General features: G+C 41.8%; 1 protein-coding gene across 1 annotated transcript in view; it reads left to right on the top strand.

Annotated features, from left to right (window-relative positions):
- tfap2d (transcription factor AP-2 delta (activating enhancer binding protein 2 delta)) overlaps positions 1–16,800 on the top strand; it is a 63,612-nt gene extending 46,812 nt beyond the window's left edge. Inside the window, exons 6-8 of the mRNA XM_059981308.1 lie at positions 1,627–1,768; positions 13,649–13,762; positions 16,581–16,800. Coding sequence (XP_059837291.1) covers positions 1,627–1,768; positions 13,649–13,762; positions 16,581–16,800 — 476 coding nt within the window. The remainder of the gene's footprint in view (positions 1–1,626; positions 1,769–13,648; positions 13,763–16,580) is intronic.
- The last annotated feature ends 7,312 nt before the right edge of the window (positions 16,801–24,112 follow it).

Here is a 24,112-nt window from a genome sequence, read left to right as displayed (position 1 = left end):
CCAATTCCTTCATCCCATCACTGACGTACAACGGGAAAACTAACCGTCCCAATAATGACCCTGAGCACACTACCAGTCACCAGGAGCCAAACAGAAAAGGCTCTCTTTATTCTTACTCTTTGCATCCTGCCAATCAGCCAATCTTCTGTCCATGCTAGTACCGTCCTGTAATATCATGGGCTTTTATCTTATGAAGCAGCCTCATGAACTGTACTATATCAAAGGCCTTCTGAAATGCATGTAAACAATATCCATTGATTCTCCTTTGTCTATCTTACTTGCTCTTTCGTTAAAGAATTCCAACGGATTCGTTAGGCAAGATTTCTCCTGAAAGAAACCAGACTGACTTTGGACTATTTTGTTATGTGCCGCTAAGTACTCCAAAAACCTCATCCTTAATAATAGACTCCAAGATCTTCCCAACCACTGAAGTCAGCCTAACTGGCCTATAGTTTCTTTTCTTCTCCTGCTCTCCCTTCTTGAAGAGTGGAGTGACATTTGCAGTTTTCCAGTCCTCCGGAACTATTCCAGAATCTAGTGATCCTTGAAATAACATTACTAATGCCTAAACTATCTCTTCACCTACCTCTTTCAGAACCCTGGGATGTAGTCCATCTGATCCAGGTGACTTACCTACCTTGAGACCTTTCAGGTTCACATGCACCTTCTTAGTAATAGCAAATACTCTCACATTTGCCCTCTGACACAGTTGAATGAAGGGAGATTTGATAACAGTTTATAAAAATATGAAGAGTATTGATAAGGTAAATGTAAGCAAGCTTTTTCCACTGAGGCTGGGTGAGACTAGAACTAGAGGTCATGGGTTAAGGATGAAAGGTGAAATGTCTAAGAGGACCACAAAGGAAAACCTCTTCACTCAGAGAATGGTGAGAATGTTGCTGCCGGTGGAAGTGATGGATGTGGGTTTTATTTCAACAAATAAGGGAAGTTTGGATAGGTGCCGATGGGAGTGGTATGGAGGCTACGGTCCATGAGACTAGGCAGAATAACAGTTCAGCATGGACAAAATGGGTATGGTGAAATATCTTAGGGCTCAGTGTTCCAGAGATTATGTTCCTGACTGCTTCTGCAAGCATCATTTCTAAACAGCACTTCTTATGTGTGGTTGATGTACGAGAACAACATTGGGTTTGACTGACTCTAGGGTATTCACAGAAAAAAGAATAGTCCTGTTCGATTAGAAGGGTTGCTGTGGGCTTGTTGGGCTGTAGGGGTCTCTAACTGTACCTTATCTCTAAATAAAATTAAATTGCAAAGTACTTACCATGTTACCATGTTATGAAATGCCTAAGCTGAAAATCAAGTTATTTATTGTTAGAACAACATACACAAAATTCTGAAGGAACTCAGCAGGTCAGGCAGCCTCTATGGAAATGAATAAACAGTCGACATTTCAGGCCGAGATCCAGGGTGAGACGTGCTGAGTTCCTCCAGCATTTTGTATGTATTTCTCTGGATTTTACAACATCTGCAGAATCTCTTCTATTTATGCTTATTGCTAGAATTTCTCTAACAGAGCAAATTCTGCATCTTCCAACGACGCAGCTTCAAATTTCTCCAAGTGCTCACCTATTGGAGTTAAGAATAATTTCTTCTTTCACTAAGGCGAGGCCCTCCACTTGGCCCGGGATTTTGGATACACGTGTGAAACAGAGTTTCCTGCCAAAGCAGTGGGAGAACAGCTCGCCCGACAGCACCTTGAACCTAAAGAACAGACGCCAAGGAAAAAAATGATTCTGGCAACTAAGTATGTAGCTTCCTTTACCCATTTACATTAGTGATATGTGCTGATTCTTTCTCATTTAAAATCTTTTGCCTTTCTTTTAAAATGCTAACTCAAAGTTCATAGTTAATTTATAATCAAAGTACTTATATGTCACAATATTCAATCCTGAGAAATGTTCCAACATCTATTGATCTAATATCGTCATCTCCAGAAATATTTTACTACCCTTATAATCTGTGAGTAATATGTATTTATGGATTGGGTGCCACAGTATTGCAGCTTGGGGCACTGTTTGGAGTTCAGTCCTGGCATCCTCTGTAAGTAATTTGTACGTTCTCCCCATGGAATGCATGGGTTTCCTCTGGGTGCTCTGGTTTCCTCCTACAGGCCAAAGACGTTCTGCTAAGTAGGTCAACTGGTTGTTGTAAAATTGTCCCGTGATTAGGTTAAGGTTAAATTAGGAGTTGCTGGGCAAGGCAACTTAAAAGGCCAGAAGGGCCTATTCCAGACGGGTTCTTTAAGTAAAATAAAGTTAAGTTAATATCTATTGAAAAAATGGGACTTTTTGCATTCTAATACTGTCTAGAGAACAGTAGAGCCCCGGAGCATGACCATTTTCGCATGCTGTGATTACTTACATTGAATCTCTTTGAAGTTGCCACGGAGACTCCAAACTAGTTGAATGCAAAAAGTGCTCAAAATATTCCTGCCTTGAAAAGGCATTTCATGTCTAATTGATGTTGTGAATCAGAATCAGGTTTATTGCCACCAACGTATGTCGTGAAACTTGCTGTTTTGCAGCAGCAGTACAGTGCTAGACATTTACTATATGTTAATATAAATTTCAATGAGATTATATAGAAAATAAATAATTAAATAATTTCTTAAGAGAAAGCAAAATAGTGAGGTAATGTGCATGGGCTGTCCAGACCCTCTCTCACTGCTCCCCCTCCATGACCTCTGCTGTTCTCTGACTCTGACCATGTGAACACGTCAAATTGTACTCCTCACATCGCCTCACCATCTTATTCTGGCTTCTTCCCCCTTCCTTTTCAGTCCTGATGAAGGGTCTCAGCCCAAAACATTGACTGTTTATTCCTTTGCGTAGGTGCCGCCTGACCTGCTGAGTTCCACCAGTGTTTTGTATTTGTTGCTATGCACTTCCAGCATCTGCAGAATCTCTGTTTGATCAAAGCTCAGCTTTATTTGTTACCTGTACATTGAAACATCAAAGCATACAGTGAATTTCATCGTTTGCGTCAATGACCAACACAATCCGAGGATGTGCTGGGGGGCATCCCGCAAGTGTCACCACTTCTGGAGTCAACGTAGCAGGCCCACAACTTAGCAACCCCAACTCATACATCTCTGAAATGTAGAAGGAAACCGAAAGACCTGGAGGAAATCCACATTCAAAGCTCGAAGTTCAAAGTAAATTTATTAGCAAAGCACATATTTGTCGTCTTGAGATCCATGCGCTTATCTTCCGCCAGCTGGTGCTGCAAAGTGTTTCGCTACCATGCCACCTTAATTTCAAGTTTGAAGTTTAACTCAAGGTCAAGTTTATCTGTCATTCAACCATACACATAAATACAGCCAAATGAAAGAGAGTTCCTCTGGGGCCAAGGTGCAAAACACAGAACCATCGACTCACAGCACATGTCAATGGATCCTATGGTTATGATAGCAGAAAACATACAGTCACTAAGGAATAATCCCTGTTTGGCATGACCTGTAGACTGATGGCACATGAGATGGTCGTCTGGATTTATCAGATGAAAATTATCGATTTACCTAATAGTACCCCAAAAGTGGATTAAAAATAAAAGCATGTCTTATCCATGGAGGGAATCAAGAATGTGTGTTGTTGGGTGCAGCTAAGTGCGGAACAAATGTAGCGGGTGTCAGAGAAACTCTGAAAAGTGAAATTGTAGCTGACATTTCCATTCTGATTTTTTTGTAGTTGCATCACAAGCTGAAGCCTCGCTCGTGTATACAGCTCACAATAAATTCCATAGCTGCTTAGTAAACCAAGGCATACTTTGTGTGCACCGTTCACAATAACAATGCAGGAACAGGACGTAGATTGATCCCTGGCAGCTTTTGAGTATGAGCTCGCCACAATCCTGTGAAGTGCTTTCCCAGTGCCAAGTCCCCAGTGCCTTGATCTACTGCTCTGAGGAACTCCCATGATACAGGTGAAACTACTCAAATTGCCTGACTTCTTCACATACAACGGGAGCATCTTCACATTAAAGTGAAATGAAACAGTTTCATGCTGTGATTGTGTCAATCATTGTAATCCAGTTTTCCCAAGAACGTTAGCAACCTACTGGAGCTGAAGTACGATATAAAATTTAATTAAAGCAGCAAATATATACAGTAAATATTGATTTTTTTCAGTCGTGCTACATACTAATTGAATCAGATTTATTGAATTAGTAGTTAACATAGAACATAGAACAGTGCAGCACAAGAACAGGCCCTTTGGCCCATAATATTCTGCCGAACCAAATAAAAACCAAGTTGTTGAGTCGATTGGATTGAAAGCTGATACAATTTTTTCCCCACAAACAATAAAACTAATCTTTATTTTTCTCTTGTTAAGGGGAAGCAATGTGCAGTGTTCCCCTGAATCTATGCTTATCTACTTTTATTTTATTTATTTCGAGATAGAGTGTGGAACAGGCCTTCCCACCCAGCAACCCAATGATTTAACCCTACCCTAATTACAGGACCATTTACAATGACCAATTAATCTACTAACACAGTACGACTTTGGATTGTGGGAGGAAACTGGAGCACCCGGAGGAAATCCACGCACACAGGGAGAGGAACGTACCAGCTTGTTTACAGAGGACACCTGAATTGAACTCTGAACTCTGTTGCCCCGAGCTGTGATAGCGTTATGCTAACTGTGATGCTACTGTGAATCTGTCAGAATCTATTCCTTGAAGTCCCAGTGACTAGACCAGTCAACAGCAGAATACAAGCTTGGAATACTTGCGATATCTCTTTTACCATGCACCTGGGAAATGCAAAGAGGATTAGCAACTCATGTAAAGTGTTGGAAATCAGCTGCAACAAAATGAGCAAGAGAACAACCCTTTTAAGATAATGGCATCTAGCAGTTTGTGTTAACGGGGGGGGGGGCAAATAAGTTACCCAAATTCACTTAAAGTCCATCCATACTGATTGGATTGGAGAGAAATCTAATTCAATGTACATCATTTTCATTTGTTCATTATGTGCCATGTCGTTTAACATAGGTGAACATGGTCTCTCCATGACCATGATTGTTCTTGGCAAATTTTTCTACAGAAATAGAAACATAGAAACACAGAAAATGATCTGCCGTTGCCTTCTTCTGGACAGTGTATTTACAAGACAGGTGACCCCAGCTATTATCAATATTCTTCATAGATTATCAGCCCAGTGCCAGTGGTTGCATAATCAGGACTTGTGATCTGCACCAGCTGTTCATACGGCCATCCACCACCCGCTCCCATGGCTTCACATGACCCTGATCGGGGTTGGGGGTTGGGGGTAGCAGGTAAGCAGGTGCCACACTTTGCCCAAGGGTGACCTGCAGGCTAGCAGAGGGGAGGAATGCCTTGCACCTCCTTTGGTAAAGACATAACTCCACCCCATCACCCCACACATCATTTTGTATATCTTTAATAATTTAAATTCGAAAGCTATTATCAGCATGGTGACAAGGAATTCCTACACACAGGCTTGCTCCTTGCATTTGAGCCCAGGCTCTATATTACCAGATTTTGCCTGTTTGTTCCACGCTGTACTCCTTTCCCCCCTCTAAGTTCTATTTAAGTTTTTCCCGCCTCTAAGTTCTATTTAAGTTTTCCTCAAAGTTTTCCTTTGGAGGCACCATGAAATGCCAATATCAATTCTCATTCAGAAAGACTCTATTGTGTAAATGTTAGAGGCAATGAGTCTATCCCTTTTCATGACGTAGAGAAATATTAAAATAAACACTATTCTAAGCTGTAATAATGCTTACTGAAGGTGAAATCTCAACATTAGTCAACCACATGTGCTACATGCAGTGTGCTGTGTGCTGCTGGTAATGTGTCATTCACCTTTGCCCCAGAGGAACACTGTTTTGCTTGGTTATGTTCATGTATGGTTGAACGATAATTAAACTTGAACTTGTACTTAAATACTGAAGGTACATTTACAGTCGTAGTTCATTTCAGATCTTTGTAAGTTTACCTTGCCTGCAATTTAAACAATTAACCATATAAATAAATTTACACTTTATTATATGCAGACTTCTGATGGCTTGAGTCTAAAGTTTCTAAACTCTTCAGTTTCTAGACTGAGATATTGTCTGTTTTGGTGATATATACTAATGGTAAGTCTTCACGTATGTTTTTGAAAAGAGGTGTATTTGTTGCTCTGAGTATTGTATTTGGCAGCTGATCTGGTGTGCCAAAAGACAGCAAATGGAATGGCCTGTACTCAATAATGGAAAGCACTGAAAAAGGTGGAGTCGTGAATAGTCACCTACAAATGAGTTGAAATATCTCAGAAAAAAGTTGAAGCCAAATGAATCAGTTAGTAATAGAATGATAGAGTCACATAGGAATAGAGTGACAGTGCCATGAACCAGAGAGAGCAAGAATAGGATGATATGGTAGATGAACACGTGGATGAGGAATTGGTGCAGAGGGCAGGGTTTCAGATTTCTGTATTACTGGCATCACCTCTGGGGATATGTATGTACTGCACAAAAAGGACGGGAAACACTGAGGGAGCCAATAGCCTATAAGACAGATTTGTTAGAGTTGTTTGGGAAGGTTTAAACTAATCTGGCAGGGGGATGGGAACCAGAGTGATTGGGCTGAGGAAGGAGCAGTCGACATAAAAGTTGATGCATTGTGTAGTGAGACTGAGAGGAAGGTCAGGCAGATGATAGGGCAACATTGCAGTCAGTAGGATAAGTTGAAGTGTCACGTGGGGACAAAATTTTAAAAAGTGACGAATACCCGACTGAAGATGTTATACTTCAATGCACACAGTATTATGGAGTATGGCAGACAATCTTGTAGCATAGTTAGAGATTGCAGGTATGATGTTGTGGGCATCGCCGAGTCCTTGTGCAGGATTTCTTAAAGGTTGACTTGCAGTCGGAGGTAAGGAAGGCAAATGCAATGCTAGAATTCACTTTGAGAGACCTTGAACATAAGAACAAGTACATCATGTTGAGGCTTTATAAGGTACTGGTCAGAATGCACTTGGAGTATTGTGAGCAGTTTTGGGCCCCATATCTGAGAAAAGATTTACTGACACTAGAGAGGTTCCAGAGGAAGTTCACGAAAATGACTTTAGGAATGGGAGGTTTAATATATGAGGAGTGCTAGATGGCTCTGGGCTTGTATTCGGTGGAGTTTAGAAGAATGATGGGGATCTCATTGAATCCTATCAAATATTGAAAGGTGTAGATGGAGTGGATATGGAGAGGATATTTCCAATAGTGGGGGAGTCCAGGACTAGAGGGCACAACATCTGAAAAGAGGGATATCCATGTAGAATGAAGATGAGGAGAGATTTGTTTAGCCCAAGCAGAGGTTCCCAACTTCTTTTATGATATTGTTCCATGCCATTAACCAAGGAATCCTTGGTCCCCAGGTTGTGAACCTCAAACTAGAGGAAGGTGAATCTGTAGAATGCAATGTAGGGCAGAAAAGGTTAAAGAGAGAAGGCAGGAGAATGGGATTGAGAGGGATAATAAATCGGCCATGATGATGAATGGCCTAATTCTGCTCTAAAGTCTTACAGTCTTATAGTTTAACAGCACCAAAACTGGCCCTTCAGCCCAAATGGTCCATGCCAACTAAGGTGTCCATCACTCTAGTCCCATTTGACTGCATTTGGCCCAAAACCTTTTAAGCCTTTCCAATCCATGTACCTATCTTTTAAAAGGTGTTACTGCACCTGCTTCAACCACTTCCTCTGGCAGCTCATTTTACATAGATTTTGCGTAAAAAAAGATTGCCCCTCAAGTTCCTATTAAATTATTCCATGCTCACCATAAACACATGCCCTCTGGTTCTTGATTCTGCAACCCCAAGAAAGACTGAGAGGGACCTTATTTGTGGCCCTCATGATTTAATACACCTCTATAAAATCACCACTAATTCTTACATGCCCTCCCTCAAATCCTGGCAACAACAGTTATGGGAAAGTTATTTGAAGGAGGTATTTTAAGGGACCGGATATATAAATATTTGGATAAACAATGACTGATTAAAGATAGACAGTCCTTAAGGATGGCTTCATACATGGTAGGTCATATCTAACTAAACTTATGGAGCTTTTTGAGGAAGTTACCAGGGAAGTGGATGAAGGCAAGGCAGTGTATAGTGTCTACATGGACTTTAGTAAGGTGTTTTACAAAATCCCATATCAGAGGCTGGTCAAGAAGGTTTAGTCGTTTGGTATTCAGTTTGAGGGAGAAAATTTGGATTAGACTTTGGCTTTGTGGGGAAAGCCAGAGAGTGGTAGTAGAGGGTTACCTTTCTGACTGGAGGTCTCTGCCTAGTGGTATGCCACAGGGGCGGGTGCTGGGTCCCCTGTTGATTCTCATCGATATCAATGATCTGGATAATAATGTGGTTAACTGGACAACAAGTTTGAAGATTACTCCAAGATTGGGGTTGTGGTGGACAATGAGGAAGGCTATCATTGCTTGCAGAGAGTTCTGCATCAGCTGGAAAAAATGGGCCGAAAATGGCAGATGGACTTTAATGCAGACAAGTTCGAGGTTTTGCACTTCAGTAGGAACAACCAGTGTAGGTCTTACACAGTGAACAGTAAGGTACTGAGAAATGTTTAGAATAAAGGGATCTGGGAATACAGGTCCACAATTCATTGAAGATTGCGTCATGGGTCGATAGGGCTGTAAAGGAAGCTTTTGTCATGTTGGCCTTCATAAATCTATGTATCGATTACAGAAGATGGGATGCTATGTTGAAGTTGAATAGGATGTTGGTGAGGCCTATTTTTGAGTATTGTGTACAGTTTTGGTCACCTATCTACAGGAAACAAGTTTGAAAGAGTGCAGAGAAGACTTACAAGCGTGTTGCTGGGTCTGGAGGACCCGAGTTATAAGCGAAGAGTGAATAGGTTAGGACTGTATTCTTTAGAACATAAAAGATTGAGAGGAGATTTGATAGAGGTAAAAAAATTATGAGGGGTATAGAGAGGGTAAATGCAAGCAAGCTTTTTCCAGAGCCGTTAGGTGGGACAACACCCAGAGGTCATGGTTTAATAGTGAAAGGTGAAAAGTTTAAGGAGAACATGAGGGAAAACTTCTTCATTCAGAAGATTGTGAGAGTGTGGAATGAGCAGCCAGCACATGTGGTCCATGTGAGCTTGATTTCAAAGACAAAGAGGAGTTTGGATAGGGACGTGGATAGTAGGGATATGGAGGGCTATGGTCCCGGTGCAGATTGTTTGGAGTAGGCAGTTCAAATGGTTTTTCAGAATAGACTAGTTGGGCTGAAGGGCCTGTTTCTGCATTGTACTTCTCTATAATTCTTTTCTGCACTCTTTACAGTTTAATAAAATCTTACCTATAGCAAAGCGACCAAAACTGAATACAATATTCCAAGTGTTACCTCACCAGTGTTCTGAATAACACACCAACACCTTCCAACTGTCCTGATAGATGGCCAGCATGCCAAATGTCTTCTTCACCACCCAGCCTACTTGTGACTGAACTTTCAGTAAACCATGTATTTCAACTCCAAAAGCCCTCTGTTCTATAACACTCCTCGGGGTACTGCCATTCACTCTGAACGTCCTACTTGGATTTGACTGCCAAAAATGTAAAACCTCGCACTTATCTGAAATATAATCCATTTGCAGTTCCTCAGCTTACATACGAGATTGCGCAGCAATTTTTGATAATCTTCTTCATTGCCCACTATACAACCTATTTTGGAGTCATCAGCAAACTTAGTAACTAGGCTTGAACATTCTTATCCAATCCATGTCATAATATTAAAATAAGTTTTTTTTATAACTGGAGTACATGATCCATCGGGTGACTTTCATAAGATGAGAAATGGAAGCTGGAATAAATAATCTGGCCTCTCCTTAATTCAATAAGATTATTGTGGATCTTTCACCTTTGCATCACATTCATAGTCATTGAGTGATAGAGCACTACAGCACAGAAACAGCCCATCTAGTCCATGCCAAACTATTATTCTGCTTAGTCCCATCTACCTGCTCGCAAATCATAGCCCTCCATATCCCTCCCATCCATGTACCTATCTAAACTTCTCTTAAATGTTGACATTCAAAAATTCCACAATCTCACCACCATCTGAGTGAAGAAGTTCCCCCTTAAATATTTCACCTTTCACTTTTAACCTAATGTTGTAGTTTTACCCATTCTCAGTGGGAAAAGCCATTTCTATACTGTCTGCATATTCCTTGAATGCCAAAAGAGAAATTCTCAATCTGCCATGAACATACTAAACAACTGAGCTTCCACAGCATTCTCTGAGTGAGCGTTCTGAGAGTTTGTTGCCCTCTGGTGAAGCAATTTAAGAGGAATACTTGTCTAATGCCAAGGTTGGCCGAATGTGCAATAAATGGAAGTGGTCCTGATAGTTGAAGCAGAAGCATAAAATATTTAAAAGGGTGTAAAAGCAAAAAGTAGATCAAAACACAAGAGGATCTGCAGATGCTGGAAATCTAGAGCAGGACGCACAAAATGCTGGAGGAATTCAGCATTTCAAGCAGTGTCTATGGAGAGGACTAAACAAATTACTTTTCAGACTGGGACCCTTCATCGAAACACTTCAGTGATTTTTACACGGTGGGGGAGAGGGGTTAATGAGGTAACATGAAGACAAACCAGAGAAGCTTCAGCCCTCAATGACATTCTTTCCAAAGCATTTTTGGATACCTGATGGAACAATTAAGTTACTAGATTAGCAAATGTCTTTTCCATCCATTCATCCAAAAAGAAAAGCTTACAAAAGGTTCAAAAAACTAGGAAATGATAGAGACCTAGAAGATTATAAGGCTAGTGGGAAGGAGCTTAAGAATGAAATTAGGAGAGCCAGAAGGGGCCAGGAAAAGTCCTTGGTGAGCAAGATTAAGGAAAACCCCATGGAATTTTACAAGTATGTGAAGACCAAGAGGATAAGATGCAAGGGAATGAGACTAATCATTTGTGACAGTAGAGAAGTGTGTATGGAACCTAAGGAGATAGCAAATATACTTAATGAATCCTTTTCTTCAATATTCACAACAGAAAAAGATCTTGGTTATTGTAGGGATGACTTACAGTGGATTGAAAAGCTTGAGTATATAGAGATTAAAAAAGAGAATGTGCTGGGAATTTTAGAAAGCATCAAGTTGGATAAGTCTCAGGGACCGGATGAGATGTACCCCAGGCTACCATTGGAAGTGAGGGAGGAAATTGCTGAGCCTCTGGCAAAATCTTTGCATTATCAGTGAGGATGAGAGAAGTTCCGGAGGACTGGAGGGTTGCAGATCTTTGTTACCTTATTCCAGAAAGGGAGCAGAGATAGCCCAGGAAATTATTGACCAGTGAGTCTTACTTCAGTGGTTGGTAAGTTGATGGAAAAGATCCTGAGATGCAGGATTTATGAAGATTTGGAGAGGCAAAATATAATTAAGAATAGTCAGCATGGCTCTGTCAAAGGTAGGTTGTGCCTTATGAGCCTGATTGAATTTTTTTAGGAAGTGACTAAACACCTTTATGAAGAGAGAGCAGTAGATGTAGTGTATATGGATTTCAGCAAGGCATTTAATAAGTTACCCCATGCAAGGCTCATTGAGGAAGTAGGGAAGCAAGGGGAACTTGCTTTGTGGATCCAGAATTGACTTGCTCACAGAAGGCAAAGAATGGTTGTAGATGAGCCATATTCTGCATGGAGGTCAGTGATCAGTGGTGTTCCTCAGGGATCTGTTCTGGGACCCCTTCTCTTCAAGATTTTTATAAATGACCTGGATAACGAAATGGAGGGATGGGTTAGTAAATTTGCTGATCACACAAAGGCTGGGAGTGCCATGGATAGTCTGGAGGGCAGTCAGAGGTTACAGTGAGATATCGATAGGATACAAAACCGGGCTGAGAAGTGGCAGATAGAGTTCGACCAAGATAAGTGTGAGGTGGTTCATTTTGGTAGGTCAAATATGATGGCAGAATATAGTATTAATGGTAAGACTCTTGGCAGGATGGAGGATCAGAGGGATCTTGGGGTCCAAGTCCATAGGACGCTGAAAGCTGCTGCGCAGGTTAGCTCTGTGGTTAAGAAGGCATACGGTGCATCGGCCTTCATCAACCGTGGGATTGAGTTTAAGTGCCAAGAGGTAATGTTGCAGCTATATAGAACCCAGGTCAGGCCTCACTCGGAATACTGTGCTCAGTTCTGGTTGCCTCACTACAGGAAGGATGTGGAAACTATAGAAATGGTGCAGAGGAGATTTACAAGGGTGTTGCCTGGATTGGGGAGCATGCCTTATGAGAATAGGTTGAGTGAATTCAGCCTTTTCTCCTTGGAGCAGCGGAGGATGAGAGCTGGCCTGATAGAGATGTATAAGATGATGAGAGGCAGAAAGGCATTGATCATGTGGATAGTCAGAGGGCTTTTCCCAGGGCTGAAGTGGCTGACACGAGAGGGCACAGTTTTAAGGTGCTTGGAAGTAGGTACAGAGGAAATGTCAGGGGTAAGTTTTTTTACGCAGAGTGATGAGTGCGTGGAATGGGCTGCCGGCAGTGGTGATGAAGGCGGATACAATGGGGTCTTTTAAGAGACTCCTGGTTAGGTACATGAAGCTCAGAAAAATAGTGGTCTATGGGTAACCCTAGGTAATTTCTAAGTAAGGACATGTTCGGCACAGCTTTGTGGGCTGAAGGGCCTGTATTGTGCTGCAGGTTTTCTATGTTTCTATGTTTTTATCCAGAATCATGAACTTGAATCTCTCCACGACTACAGTAAAGTAATGGTTAGCATAACACTTTACGCTGTGACCTGTAAGATTAGAGTTCAATTCCCGCGGCTGTCTACAAAGTTTGCGCATTCTCCCCATGACTGCATACAAGTCCTCCTTCAGGCTGCACTCTCCTCCTAAGTTTCAAAGGCATGCAAGTTAATTTGTGGGCATGCTATGTTGGCGCCGGGAATATGGCAACACTGGCTGGCTGCCCCTGCACACCCTCGTCACAAACAGCACATTTCATATAACATAGAACATTACAACACAGTATAGGTCCTTTGGCCCAGGATGTTGCGCTGATTTTTTAACCTACTCTAAGATCAATCTAACCCTTCCCTCCCACAAAGTCCTCTATTTTTTTAATCATCCATTTCACTGTATGTTTCGATGTACGTGTAACAAATAAAGCTAATCTTTACTCTTTAAAATCTTGAATTCAAATTGAGATGGTCTAATAAATCAGACATTATTTAAAGCTGATGGTCATAGTATTAGTAACCATGAGACTCATGGACTGCCATGAATTGAAAATCAATCAGCCATTCTTACTCTTCAAGGCCCGTTTATGACTGGTGGATATCCCTCTGTTGTCAGTTCTGGGATAACTAGAGATGGACAATAAATACTGACATTGTCACGGTGGAATGGCAGAGCTGACTCAATGGGCCAAATGGCCTGATTCTGTTTCTGTGTCTTATGATCAGCATGTGAGCGAGTAATAAAAAGAAGTTGCTTTATAAATCACTTTATTGTGTCAATTCTGCCAGTTGAGTTTTCCTAACCTTTTCTACATCAGGTCATAGATTGTATAAACCAAAGCAGTTGTAAATCTCCAAGGGAAAATATCAATTCATCATGATGCTTTCACATACAATGATATTTCTTATTTTGTAGGCAAATCTGTAAGGAATTTCAAGACCTGTTAAGCCAGGACAGATCACCTCTGGGATCTTCGAGACCAACTCCAATTCTAGACCTCGACATACAGAGGCATTTAACACATTTTAGGTAATTGCTTCTATTGTCACATTTATGAATAAACAGTCATTTGCTAATTAAGCAGATCTCCAGTAGAAGTGTAGAATGACTCAGGTGGTTTGTTCATCTGAACCATCTATGTGTGGCGGCAAAATTCATTACAGTTTTGACTGATAGCCGTCCACTGAACCGGATTAAAGGTCTCTCAAACAATTATGAAAATATTTCAGAAGAATAATCAAGCTAGACATCGGACTTAGGCGCGACACTCTTGGGAGGGTCACCCATACCAAATAGGTCAAAGGGTAGAGGCCAGACAAAGAGTTGTCCACTGGTTCTCCCCATGAGCATGTGGATTTCCTCTGGGTGCTTCGGGTATCCACCAATATACCAACAATGTAGGAGCTTGTAGGCTGATAGATCGCATGGCGTAATTGGGCAATGACTGCTTGTTGGGCTGGAAGGGCCTGTTACTATGCAGCATTGAGAAATAAATAGAAGATAAAAAATACAAACACCTTGAAGGTAATAACTGGGGACTTGTTCCAGAATTGAGAGAACTATACCAAGACAAGTAAACCCTGGCTGGAAGAAATCTTTCATCTAAAATCCCAGAATTAGTCAGTCTCCACCCTGTCCCATCCTCCAAACAAAACTCCAATTTTCCTCTATTCATGAGGCCTCCAGAAGCCTCAAGTAGACCCTCAATACTCAGCAAATAGCTTGGTAAGAATGATATGACTATAAACAAGATAAGGTTCCAGTGAACAAAATATTTCACTTTCCAGGAACCCTACCACACAGCAGATTAATAATGTCTCTCTTTGCTGGATACAACACTGAAGTAACATACACAAGATGCTGGAGGAACTCAGCAGGTTAGGCATCATCTGTAGAAAGAAATGAACAGTTGGCGTTTTGGGCCGAAGGTGAAGAGTCTGTGGCCAAAGTTTTCATTATCTCTTTCCCACCATAATTTCTGCCTGACCTGTTAAGTTCCTATAGAATTTGGTGTGTATCACTCAAGATTTCCAGCGTCTGCAGAATCTCATGAACCTTGGTAGATGCAACATGATATGGCTATCGGCGCCACAGTAGGTAGGGGTTAGTGCGACGTTGTTACAACTCAGAGTGCTTGGACTTCAGAGTCCAAATCTGGACGTTTTTCCGCCCTCCCCATGGAATGTATGGGTTTCCTTTGAGTGCTCCAGTTTCCTCACACACTCTAAAGATGAACTGGCTAGCAGGTTAATTGGTCCTTGTGATTACGCTGGTGTTGAGTGGGTGTGGTGCCGGGCGATGCGGCGCGGTAGGCCCAAACGGCCTGTTCCGCATTGTATCTCTGAACACAATAAGTGCAAAGTAAATATTGGATTGTCATTCCAACTACCCCGTAGTCAAAGTCAAAGTAAGTTTTATTATCGAAGTACCTACCTGTCACCACATACAGCCCTGCGATTCATTCTCCTACAGGACTCAGCAACTCTATACAATAGTAACTATAACAGGATCAATGAAAGATCAACCAGAGTGCAGAAGACAATAAATTGGGCACATGCAAATAAATAATGCGGACATGAGATAATGAGATAAAGAGTCCTTAAAATGAGATCATTGGTAGTGGGAACATCTCAGTGGACGGGTAAGTGGGGGTAGTTATCTCCTTTTATTCGAGAGCCTGGTGGTTGAGGGGTAGCAACTGGTTTTGAACCTTGATAGTCCGAGTCCTGATGCTCTCGTAGTGTTTACCTGATGGTAGCAGTGAGAAAAGGGAAGAGCCTGGGTGGTGAGGAGATCTGATGATGGACGCTGCTTTCCAACAACAGTGTTTCATGTAGATGTGCTCGGTGGTTGGGAGGGTTTTACCCGTGACGTACTGGGCCAATCCACTACCTTTTGTAGGATTTTCTGTTCAAAGGCATTGGTGCTTCCACACCGGGTTGTGATCCAGCCAGTCAGTGCACTCTCCACTACACATCTATAGAAACATGCCAAAGTCTTAGATGTCATGCCAAATCTCTGAAGACTCCTAAGGAAGTAAAAGTACTGCCGTGCTTCCTTAGCAATTGCTCTTCAGTGCTGGGTCCTCCAGAAATAGTAACACCCAGGAATTTAAAGTTGCTAACCCACTCCACCTTGATTCTTCAATGAGGGCTGGGTCATGGACCTTTGGTTTCCCTCTCCCGAAGTCTATAATAAGTTCCTTGGTCTTCCTGACATTGAGTTAGAGGTTGTTATGGCACCACTCAGCCAAAATTTCAACCTCCCTGCTAAATGCTGATTCGTCAGCACCTCTGATTCAGCCCATGTCAATGGTGTCATCAGCTGACTTGAATATGGTGTTGGAGTGGTGCTTGGGCCTCTTGTACATCTTACCTGATGGCAGCAGCAGGAAGAAAGCATGACCTGGGTGGGAGAATCTTTGAGGATGGGTGCTGCTTTCCTATGACAGTGTTTTCATGTAGATGTGCCCAAAGGCTGGGAGGGATTTACTTGTAATGTTCTGGGCTGAATCTACTACCTTTTGTAAGATTTTCCTTTCAAAGGTGTTTAGTAGTGATATAACCAATTATTCATGATTCTTTCTAACACCATCTTTTCACACCAACGTATTGAAGAGTGTTTGTGGTTATTTGCACCATTCTAACATTATCTTTGGTAAATTATGTCTGCCAAATAATCCATCTTTATTTATTTGAGATCCTTGCTGAGTATGACTGCAGTTTTAATGAAAAGTGGTTTATAATAATGAGAGTTCAAAAATAGTTTAATTGCAATAATGGGCTTGCACTGTAGCTTTAAGTGCGCATATAATCATTGACACTTAATATTTTAAATTCTGATGCAGCCTGATCACACATGGATTTGGTACTCCTGCTATCTGTGCTGCTCTCAGCAGCTTCCAAACGGTCCTGAGTGAAATGTTAAATTATCTGGATAAGCACACGGTTACTAAAAACGGAGGCTCGCCGGAGAATGGCCAAGGCAACGGCAACACAGAGAAGGCGTCGCTGCGGAAGAGCTTGGACCCATCGCAGAAAGACAGCAAAATCGAGAAGACGGAATGAACTCGGTGAATGAACTTCAGGGTCACCAGAGCTTTCCTGCTGCTGAAGTCCACTTTGTTCCAACAGGGCGTCCGCTTCTCTTGCAGGAAGACTAAAAGGGGGAAACAAAAAGCTCGATGCGGGAGTCACTATTTTTACAGTATTTGAAATATTTTGTGCACAGTCATGCTGTTTGTATAGTGTTTATAGTGATACACAGTACAACTTAATCACTGGATCCTAAAGTGCAGCATCCTCTTTCAGTTAACAATCTACACAGCACGCCATGAAATCAGCTCAATATTCACCTCGTGTTACTTATTCCGACCTCCGGTTTCTTAGGAGCATGGAGGCCCGGGTAGCTCCTGAAACGGGGTGGCAAAACAATTCAGTTTTCCAATTTTGCAGTCAGAAAGATCGAAGACTATTCGAGCTCTCACCTGGTTCTCAAAGAGGCCACAGTGAGCAAAAGGTGAAATGACTGCAGAGGTTTCAACCCATCATACATCTACAGGTGTGTCATAATAAGACAGTAAAACAAAGGCTGATAAACCTAATTATTTATGATATTTTCACCTTACAGTCAAACCTTGATTGTAAAAAAGTCATCGTGTCATGCAGCGGGCAATATGACCTTGGAGCATTTTCAATTTGAACCTGATTTTATCATTTATTATGACATCTGATTTTTTTAGCAAAATGAAATTAAGCATCTGTGGATCTTATAGTGTTCTATATGTGAAAGTTACATTACTGAGGTTGGATCACAGATAAAACTCGGTATCATTCCATAATGATGTGACTGATTTTTAGAGAATTGCTATTTAATAAAGACTAAAACACACTAAAATTCAGGAAAAAAAAGTATTTATCTCACATGTTAAATGACAGGTAATGGCATTCCAAAAAATTAAAAGGAAAATATTCAACTGCACTGGAGGAAAATGAAGGCTTCTATATTACATCCATCATTTCATTGGAACTCACAGGTACCTACAGTTTGCACAAAATGCTGGAGGAACTCAGCAGGTCAGGCAGCATCGACGGAAATGAATAAAGAGTCAACGGTTCAGGGTGATACCCTTCTTCAGGACTGGAAAGGAAGAGGGAAGAAGCCAGAATAAGAAGTTTGGTGGGGGGGACGGTTCACCTATCACCTTCCAGCATGTATACCTTCCATCCCTCCTCCCGCCCCAACCTTCGTATTATGGCTTTCTCTCTCTTCCTTTCCAGTCCTGATGAAGGGTCTCAGCACAAAACATCAGCTTATTTTTCTCTGTAGATGCAGTCTGACCTGCTGAGTTCCTCCAGCAGTTTGCATCTGTTACTCTGGATTTCCAGTATCTGCGGAATCTCTTATGTTTATATCTTAAGTGTTATGCTCCTAACTGAAAATGACAAGTTTACTGTGTGCATTTACAGAACTTAAAGCGATTTTTTGTTCAGATCTCTAATATGTACAATCCTTTTATGTCCCGATCATTTGAAGTGCCCGGTCAGGTGATATGACCAGTGTTACATACATGAAACACCGAGATAATTTGCTGTACGATTTTGTGTCTGCAAAGGATGTGGAGGAAAATATATTTACCAGCATTCAGTGACCTGGACTTATGGTCTGGAGACACAAGCTTGAATCCCTGCATGGCAGCTAGCTGCGAAGCTGAAATTTTGTCAACTGTATGAATCTGGATTTTACTTTCATTTTAAAATAGTAAATGGGTTGTCACAAAACAAATCCTGACCCTTCTAAATGCAGCCATTGAGTCTTTTCTTTCTGCTCACTTATCTCATCTGTGTGCGGGAGCAGGTCAGGAAGCTTCAGACCCAGAAACTCCTCTCTTTGATTGTTGTGGAATTTGGGATCGGTAGAATTTGGATTCAGCTCACACAGCGTTTCCTGGAAGTTTGTGCTTGATGTAGGGGTGCCTGTGTAGTGTAGCGGTTAGCACGATGCTATTACCGCTTGGGGCATCGCTTTTTGGAGTTCAATTCCTCCACCGTCTGTAAGGAGTTTGTGCGTCTTTCCTCTCAGTGCAGGGGTTTCCTCCAAGTGCTCCAGTTTCATCCCACAGTCCAAGGATATACCAGTTAGCAGGCTCATTGATTATTATAAAAGTTATCCTGTGATTAGGCTGGAGTTCAATAGGTGGGTTGCTGGGCAGTGTGCCAGAAAGACCTGTTCCGTGCTGTACCTTTAAATAAATAGATAGATTGAACCTTACAAGCCTAATCACCTTGGAAATAATTCAGAAGATGTGTAGCTTAGGTGTCTGATAGTTGTTCTCCAGTCTTGGTAACTTACTTGCAAACGTTTCATCGACATGCAACGAGTCATTATCAGTGCAGTGTTGATTGCAGTGTGTTCAAAGGCCAAGCATAGCCACAATATTTACTTATGTGGAGATGCAGCACAGAACAGGCCATTCCAACGAGCTGTGCAAGTCAGCAACCCCCCATATTTAACACCGGTCCAATCACAGGAAATTTTACAATGCCCACTTAACCTATTAACCGGTATACCTTTGGACTGTTGGAGGAAGCAAGAGCATCCGGAGGAAACCCATGCGGTCATGGGGAGAAGGGAATAAGTAGCCAGTATTTTGGAGAGAGTCTTTTCAGCAAGGTCTTGTTTAATCCTCTCCTTAAGATGCTGCCTGACCTGCATTTTGCAAGTGTCACACTGGACTTCCAGCATCTGCTGAATCCCCTATGTTTATGATGCTGGTGACCTTTACAGTCATTACAGCCGAATGGCCTCATGGCAAATAATAGACGGATTGACCTTCGGGATGAAATTTAAGGAAAATAAACATGGAATATAGAACAGTACAGCATGGTGCACACCCTTCGGCCCATTATGTTGTGCAGACCTTTTAACCTACTCGAAGATCACTCTAACCCTTCCCTCCAACATAGCCCTCGATTATAATTTCTTGAAAAATAAAGGATCATAAGTGAACTGTACATGACAAAAATCCCTCAATGGAATGACATTATGCTGTGGACTTATTCACTTGTTTTGACCCAGAAGGTAAGACTGAGTAAGAGGCCGAGAGGAGAGAAAGTATCTCTGGTTCCTACCATTGTTTATAGGAAGAAGATCACATTTGGCGCCAGAACAGTCATTTTCATAGGCACGCTGCCTTCTCGTTAAACACTTTATTAATTACATATAGAAATACAATGGAAAGGATTATGTTTCATTAATGTTCTCAAAATAACAAACCATTTTACTAATGCTTTGCTGAAATATGGTTTTGTTGCATGCTGTGTCCAGAGCAAACTGTAACAGATAAAATATATGCCTATTTATTAATCCCCTTTGGCTACTCACCTATAGGCGCTTCATTTTATTTTACTTCATGTTGATTTATTTCAAAGACTAGACAGTCCGAATGACCAACTTTGACTTAGGCCTTGGAGAATGGGGATTATTAATGGTATTAACGACTGGAAGGCCTTGTAAGGAACAAATCTGACAACAACCACTTTCCTCACAACTTATGACTCCTACCTAAAGTATGGTTTTCCTTTGAACATCTTTATTTTTTAAATAAGTTATGAACATCTTTTACCACTTAGTTATTATATATTCTTACTAAAACAGCTTTTGAAAAGTGTGAAGTGACAACGGATTTATGTCATTAACCAGGAACAATAACTCCTCTTCGAACCTTTGTATTGCCCACTACATCAGATTTATCGATACCTTTTTCCAAGCCGCCATTTAATTCTTGAACTTTTTGATGTTTGTGTTTGTTATATTTTCAAAACGCAAAGCTTTCACAGCAAAGGGACATTAAACACTTGCCCATGCAGGTCAGCAGCAGAACCCAAAGACTGTAGATGTATGTACAGTGTTTGAATAACCTGATCTTCCACGTATTAAGTAAAAGGCCTTTGAGTTCACCCAGCAAGCTCAGAGAACAGAGAAGGGCTGTTCCTCCTCTCACTCTGGCTCCAAGCTAACCTTTATTTAGCTAACCATGCAATTGAATACCAATCACTTCATTCTCCTTTAACCTTGTGTACAGGGAAGGACGTTAAACAATTTTGAATTGGGTTGGCGGTGTTTAGCTAATCATGTAACAGGCTTGGCAGTGACAGAGACAGCCTAGTCTGCATCTCCTCCCCATCTGAAGACATAGGGCAATGGAACAAAGGGCAAACGGAGATGAAAATTATAGAGAATCGTGAAGGAAAAAAAATTACAGAGTAAATACTCCCATACCTGAAATAAGGAAATTCGAATGAAATTGTAATATTCATGTGGTTTAAGATGGTACTGTTATCCTAAACATTCAGAACATGAAGGGGCAAGACAGCCCTCGACCTGGTGAGTTGCTGATGAGATTTGGTGAATGCACAGAGGGTAATCAGGGTTTTTGGCGGACTGGAAGCTTGGTTTTCTCAATGTGAATTAAAGAAGTGTAGCGGCTCACACAGTGTGAGCTGTTCATTTTCTACAGTTGCATTCTACAATATGTAGTGTATATGAACTGTTGTATTTGTAAACTAATATATGTGTGCACTTGTTCACAAATAATAAAAAAAATCAGCTTCCGATTTATTTATCTCACGTACATCAAAACACGCATTGAAATGCATCGTCTGCGTTAACAACCAACACAACCTATGGATGTGCCGGGGGGGGGGCAGCACGTCCACGCAGTCTGGTGCCAACGCAGCGTGCCCATCCTGTTCCGCAGAGCAGCACAGAATACAATGAAGCAGAGCGCGGCAAGCAACAGCAAGGTAGCATAGTGGTTAGCACAACACTCTACAGCACCAGCGACCTGGGTTCAATTCCCACCGCTGCCTGTGATCAGCTTGTACGTTCTCCGCGTAAATCTGTGGGTTTCCTCCAGGTGCTCCGGTTTCCTTCCACACAGTCCAAAGAGGTACTGGTTAGTAGGTTCTTTGGTCATGGTAAATTGTCCCACGATTAGGTTAGGGGTAAATAGGTAGGCTGCCGGGCGGTGTGGCTCAATAGGCCAGAAAGGCCTGTTCAGCTCGGAATCTCAATAAATAAATAAATAAACCCCCCCAAAAAAAAACAAGCCCTTTTGCCCCCTCCCACGCAGACCCCCTGTTTTGGTGGCATCACCTCTTCAGTATTCAATCGAATACTGCTCCATGTCATCTGGCATCATCTTCGGTCTTTCTCTAAGGGTTCTGGCTTCACCGGTAGCGATTCTTTGCTCTCCGAAACCAAGGGATCAAAGCAATGAAGATCACGCCACAGACACATAGTGCTTGGCAGGACACTGTTACAGCTCGGGTAGTTCCAGTGTTAGGAGTTCAATTCTGGCACCATCCGTAAAGAGTTTGTTACCTTCTCCCTGTGGAATACGTGGGTTTCCTGCAGGTTCTCCGTTTTTTTTTTCCCCCCCACAGTCAAAAGACGTACCGATTAATCAGTTAATCGGTCATTGTAAGTTGTCCTGTGATTAGGCAAGAGTTAAATGGGTGGGTTGCCAAAAAAGAAAAGTGAACAAAAATGTGGAATCTATTTGCATGTTTTGCCTTTTATTTATTTAGAGATTTGGAGATACAGCGCAATAACGGGTCCTTCTGTCCCAACGAATCTGTGTCACCCAATTACACCCATGTGATCAATTACTTTATCAATCACTACATCTTTGGGATGTGGGAGGAAACCAGGACACCCAGAGGAAATCGACATAGTCACAGGAGGAGCATGCAAACTCCACACACACAGCAGTGGAATTGAACCTGGGTTTAGATGTACACTATACAATCTGTCAGATTGTAAGAACACCATAGGATGAAGGAATATCCCTGGTATTGTCTTCTAATTACTGACAATTGAATCCTGTAGAAAACTGGCAGCATATAGGTCTAATTCATTGCTACCAGTATCGCATATTGCAGATATGGTAGGAACGAAAACATTTTCTTTATAATCTTACTAATAGAAATGTAGAAACATAGAAACCCTACAGCACAATACAAGCCCTTTGGCCCACAAAACTGTGCCGAACATGTCCTTACCTGAGAAATTAACTAGGGTTTCCCATAGCCCTCTGTTTTTCTGAGCTCCATGTACCTATCCAGGAGTCTCCTAAAAGAGCCTATCATATCCGCCTCCACCATTGTCATTGGCAGCCCATTCCACACACTCACCATTCTCTGCCTAAAAAACTTACCCCTGACATCTGCTCTGTACCTACTTCCAAGCACTTTAAAAGTATGCCCTCTCATGCTAGCTATTTCAGCCTTGGGAAAAAGCCTCTGACTATCCACATGATCAATGCCTCTCATCATCTTGTACACCACTATCAGGTCACCTCTCATCCTCCGTTACTCCAAGGAAAAAAGGCCAAGTTCACTCAGCCTATTCTCATAAGGCATGCTCCCTAATCCAGGCAACATACTTGTAAATCTCCTTTGCACTGTTTCTATGGTTTCCACATCCTTTCTATAGTGAGGCGACCAGAACTGAGCACAGTCCTCCAAGTGGGGTCTGACCAGGTCCTATATAGCTGCAACATTACCTCTCGGCTCCTAACCTCAATCCCACAATTTATGGAGGCCAATGCTTCGTATGCTTTCTTAACCATAGAGTCAACCTACGTAGCAGCTATGGACTCAGACCCCAAGATCCCTCTGATCCTCCACACTGCCAAGAGTCTTACCATTAATACTATATTCTGTCATCATATTTTACCTACCAAAATGAATCACCTCACACTTATCTGGGTTGAACTCCATTTGCCACTTCTCAGCCCAGTTTTGCATCCTATCAATGTCCCACTGTAACCTCTGACAGCCCTCCACACTATTCAGAACACCCCTGATCTTTGTGTCATCAGCAAATTTACTAACCCAATTTGGTACCATCTTTTAATCACCATGCCCATAACTATTGCTGAAACATTCTTCCAGCAGGTGACATTTCCCATCAACATAAAATATCAGAAAATTACTCTTCACAAGGTTATAAATTCGGCCAGCTCCATCAAGGAGATCAGTTATACAGCTCTCGTTACATGCATGTGCAGTCCAATTTTTTGAGTGAAAATGCAGGAAGTTTGAAATCAATAACTCTTCTCCTTCTACCTTAGGCCACAAACTTATCAATCACCCCTGCTGTGGACCGCCTCTACAAAGGAGGGATCCGTGTGCTCCACGACCGCTGGACTAAGTGTGTACATGTAGGAGGGGACTATGTTGAAAAATAAATGTGCTAGGTTTTCTAAAATTGACTCCTTCTACCTTAGGCCACAAACTTATCAATCACCACTTGTATATTAGCCAAGTCTTATATTTTCTCCCAGAAATGACCTTAGCTCTCTTTCCATACCCA

Source organism: Hypanus sabinus, chromosome 10 (genome assembly GCF_030144855.1).
Source record: "Hypanus sabinus isolate sHypSab1 chromosome 10, sHypSab1.hap1, whole genome shotgun sequence".
Lineage (NCBI taxonomy): Eukaryota > Metazoa > Chordata > Chondrichthyes > Myliobatiformes > Dasyatidae > Hypanus > Hypanus sabinus.
This window is presented reverse-complemented; position numbering and strand designations above follow the sequence as displayed.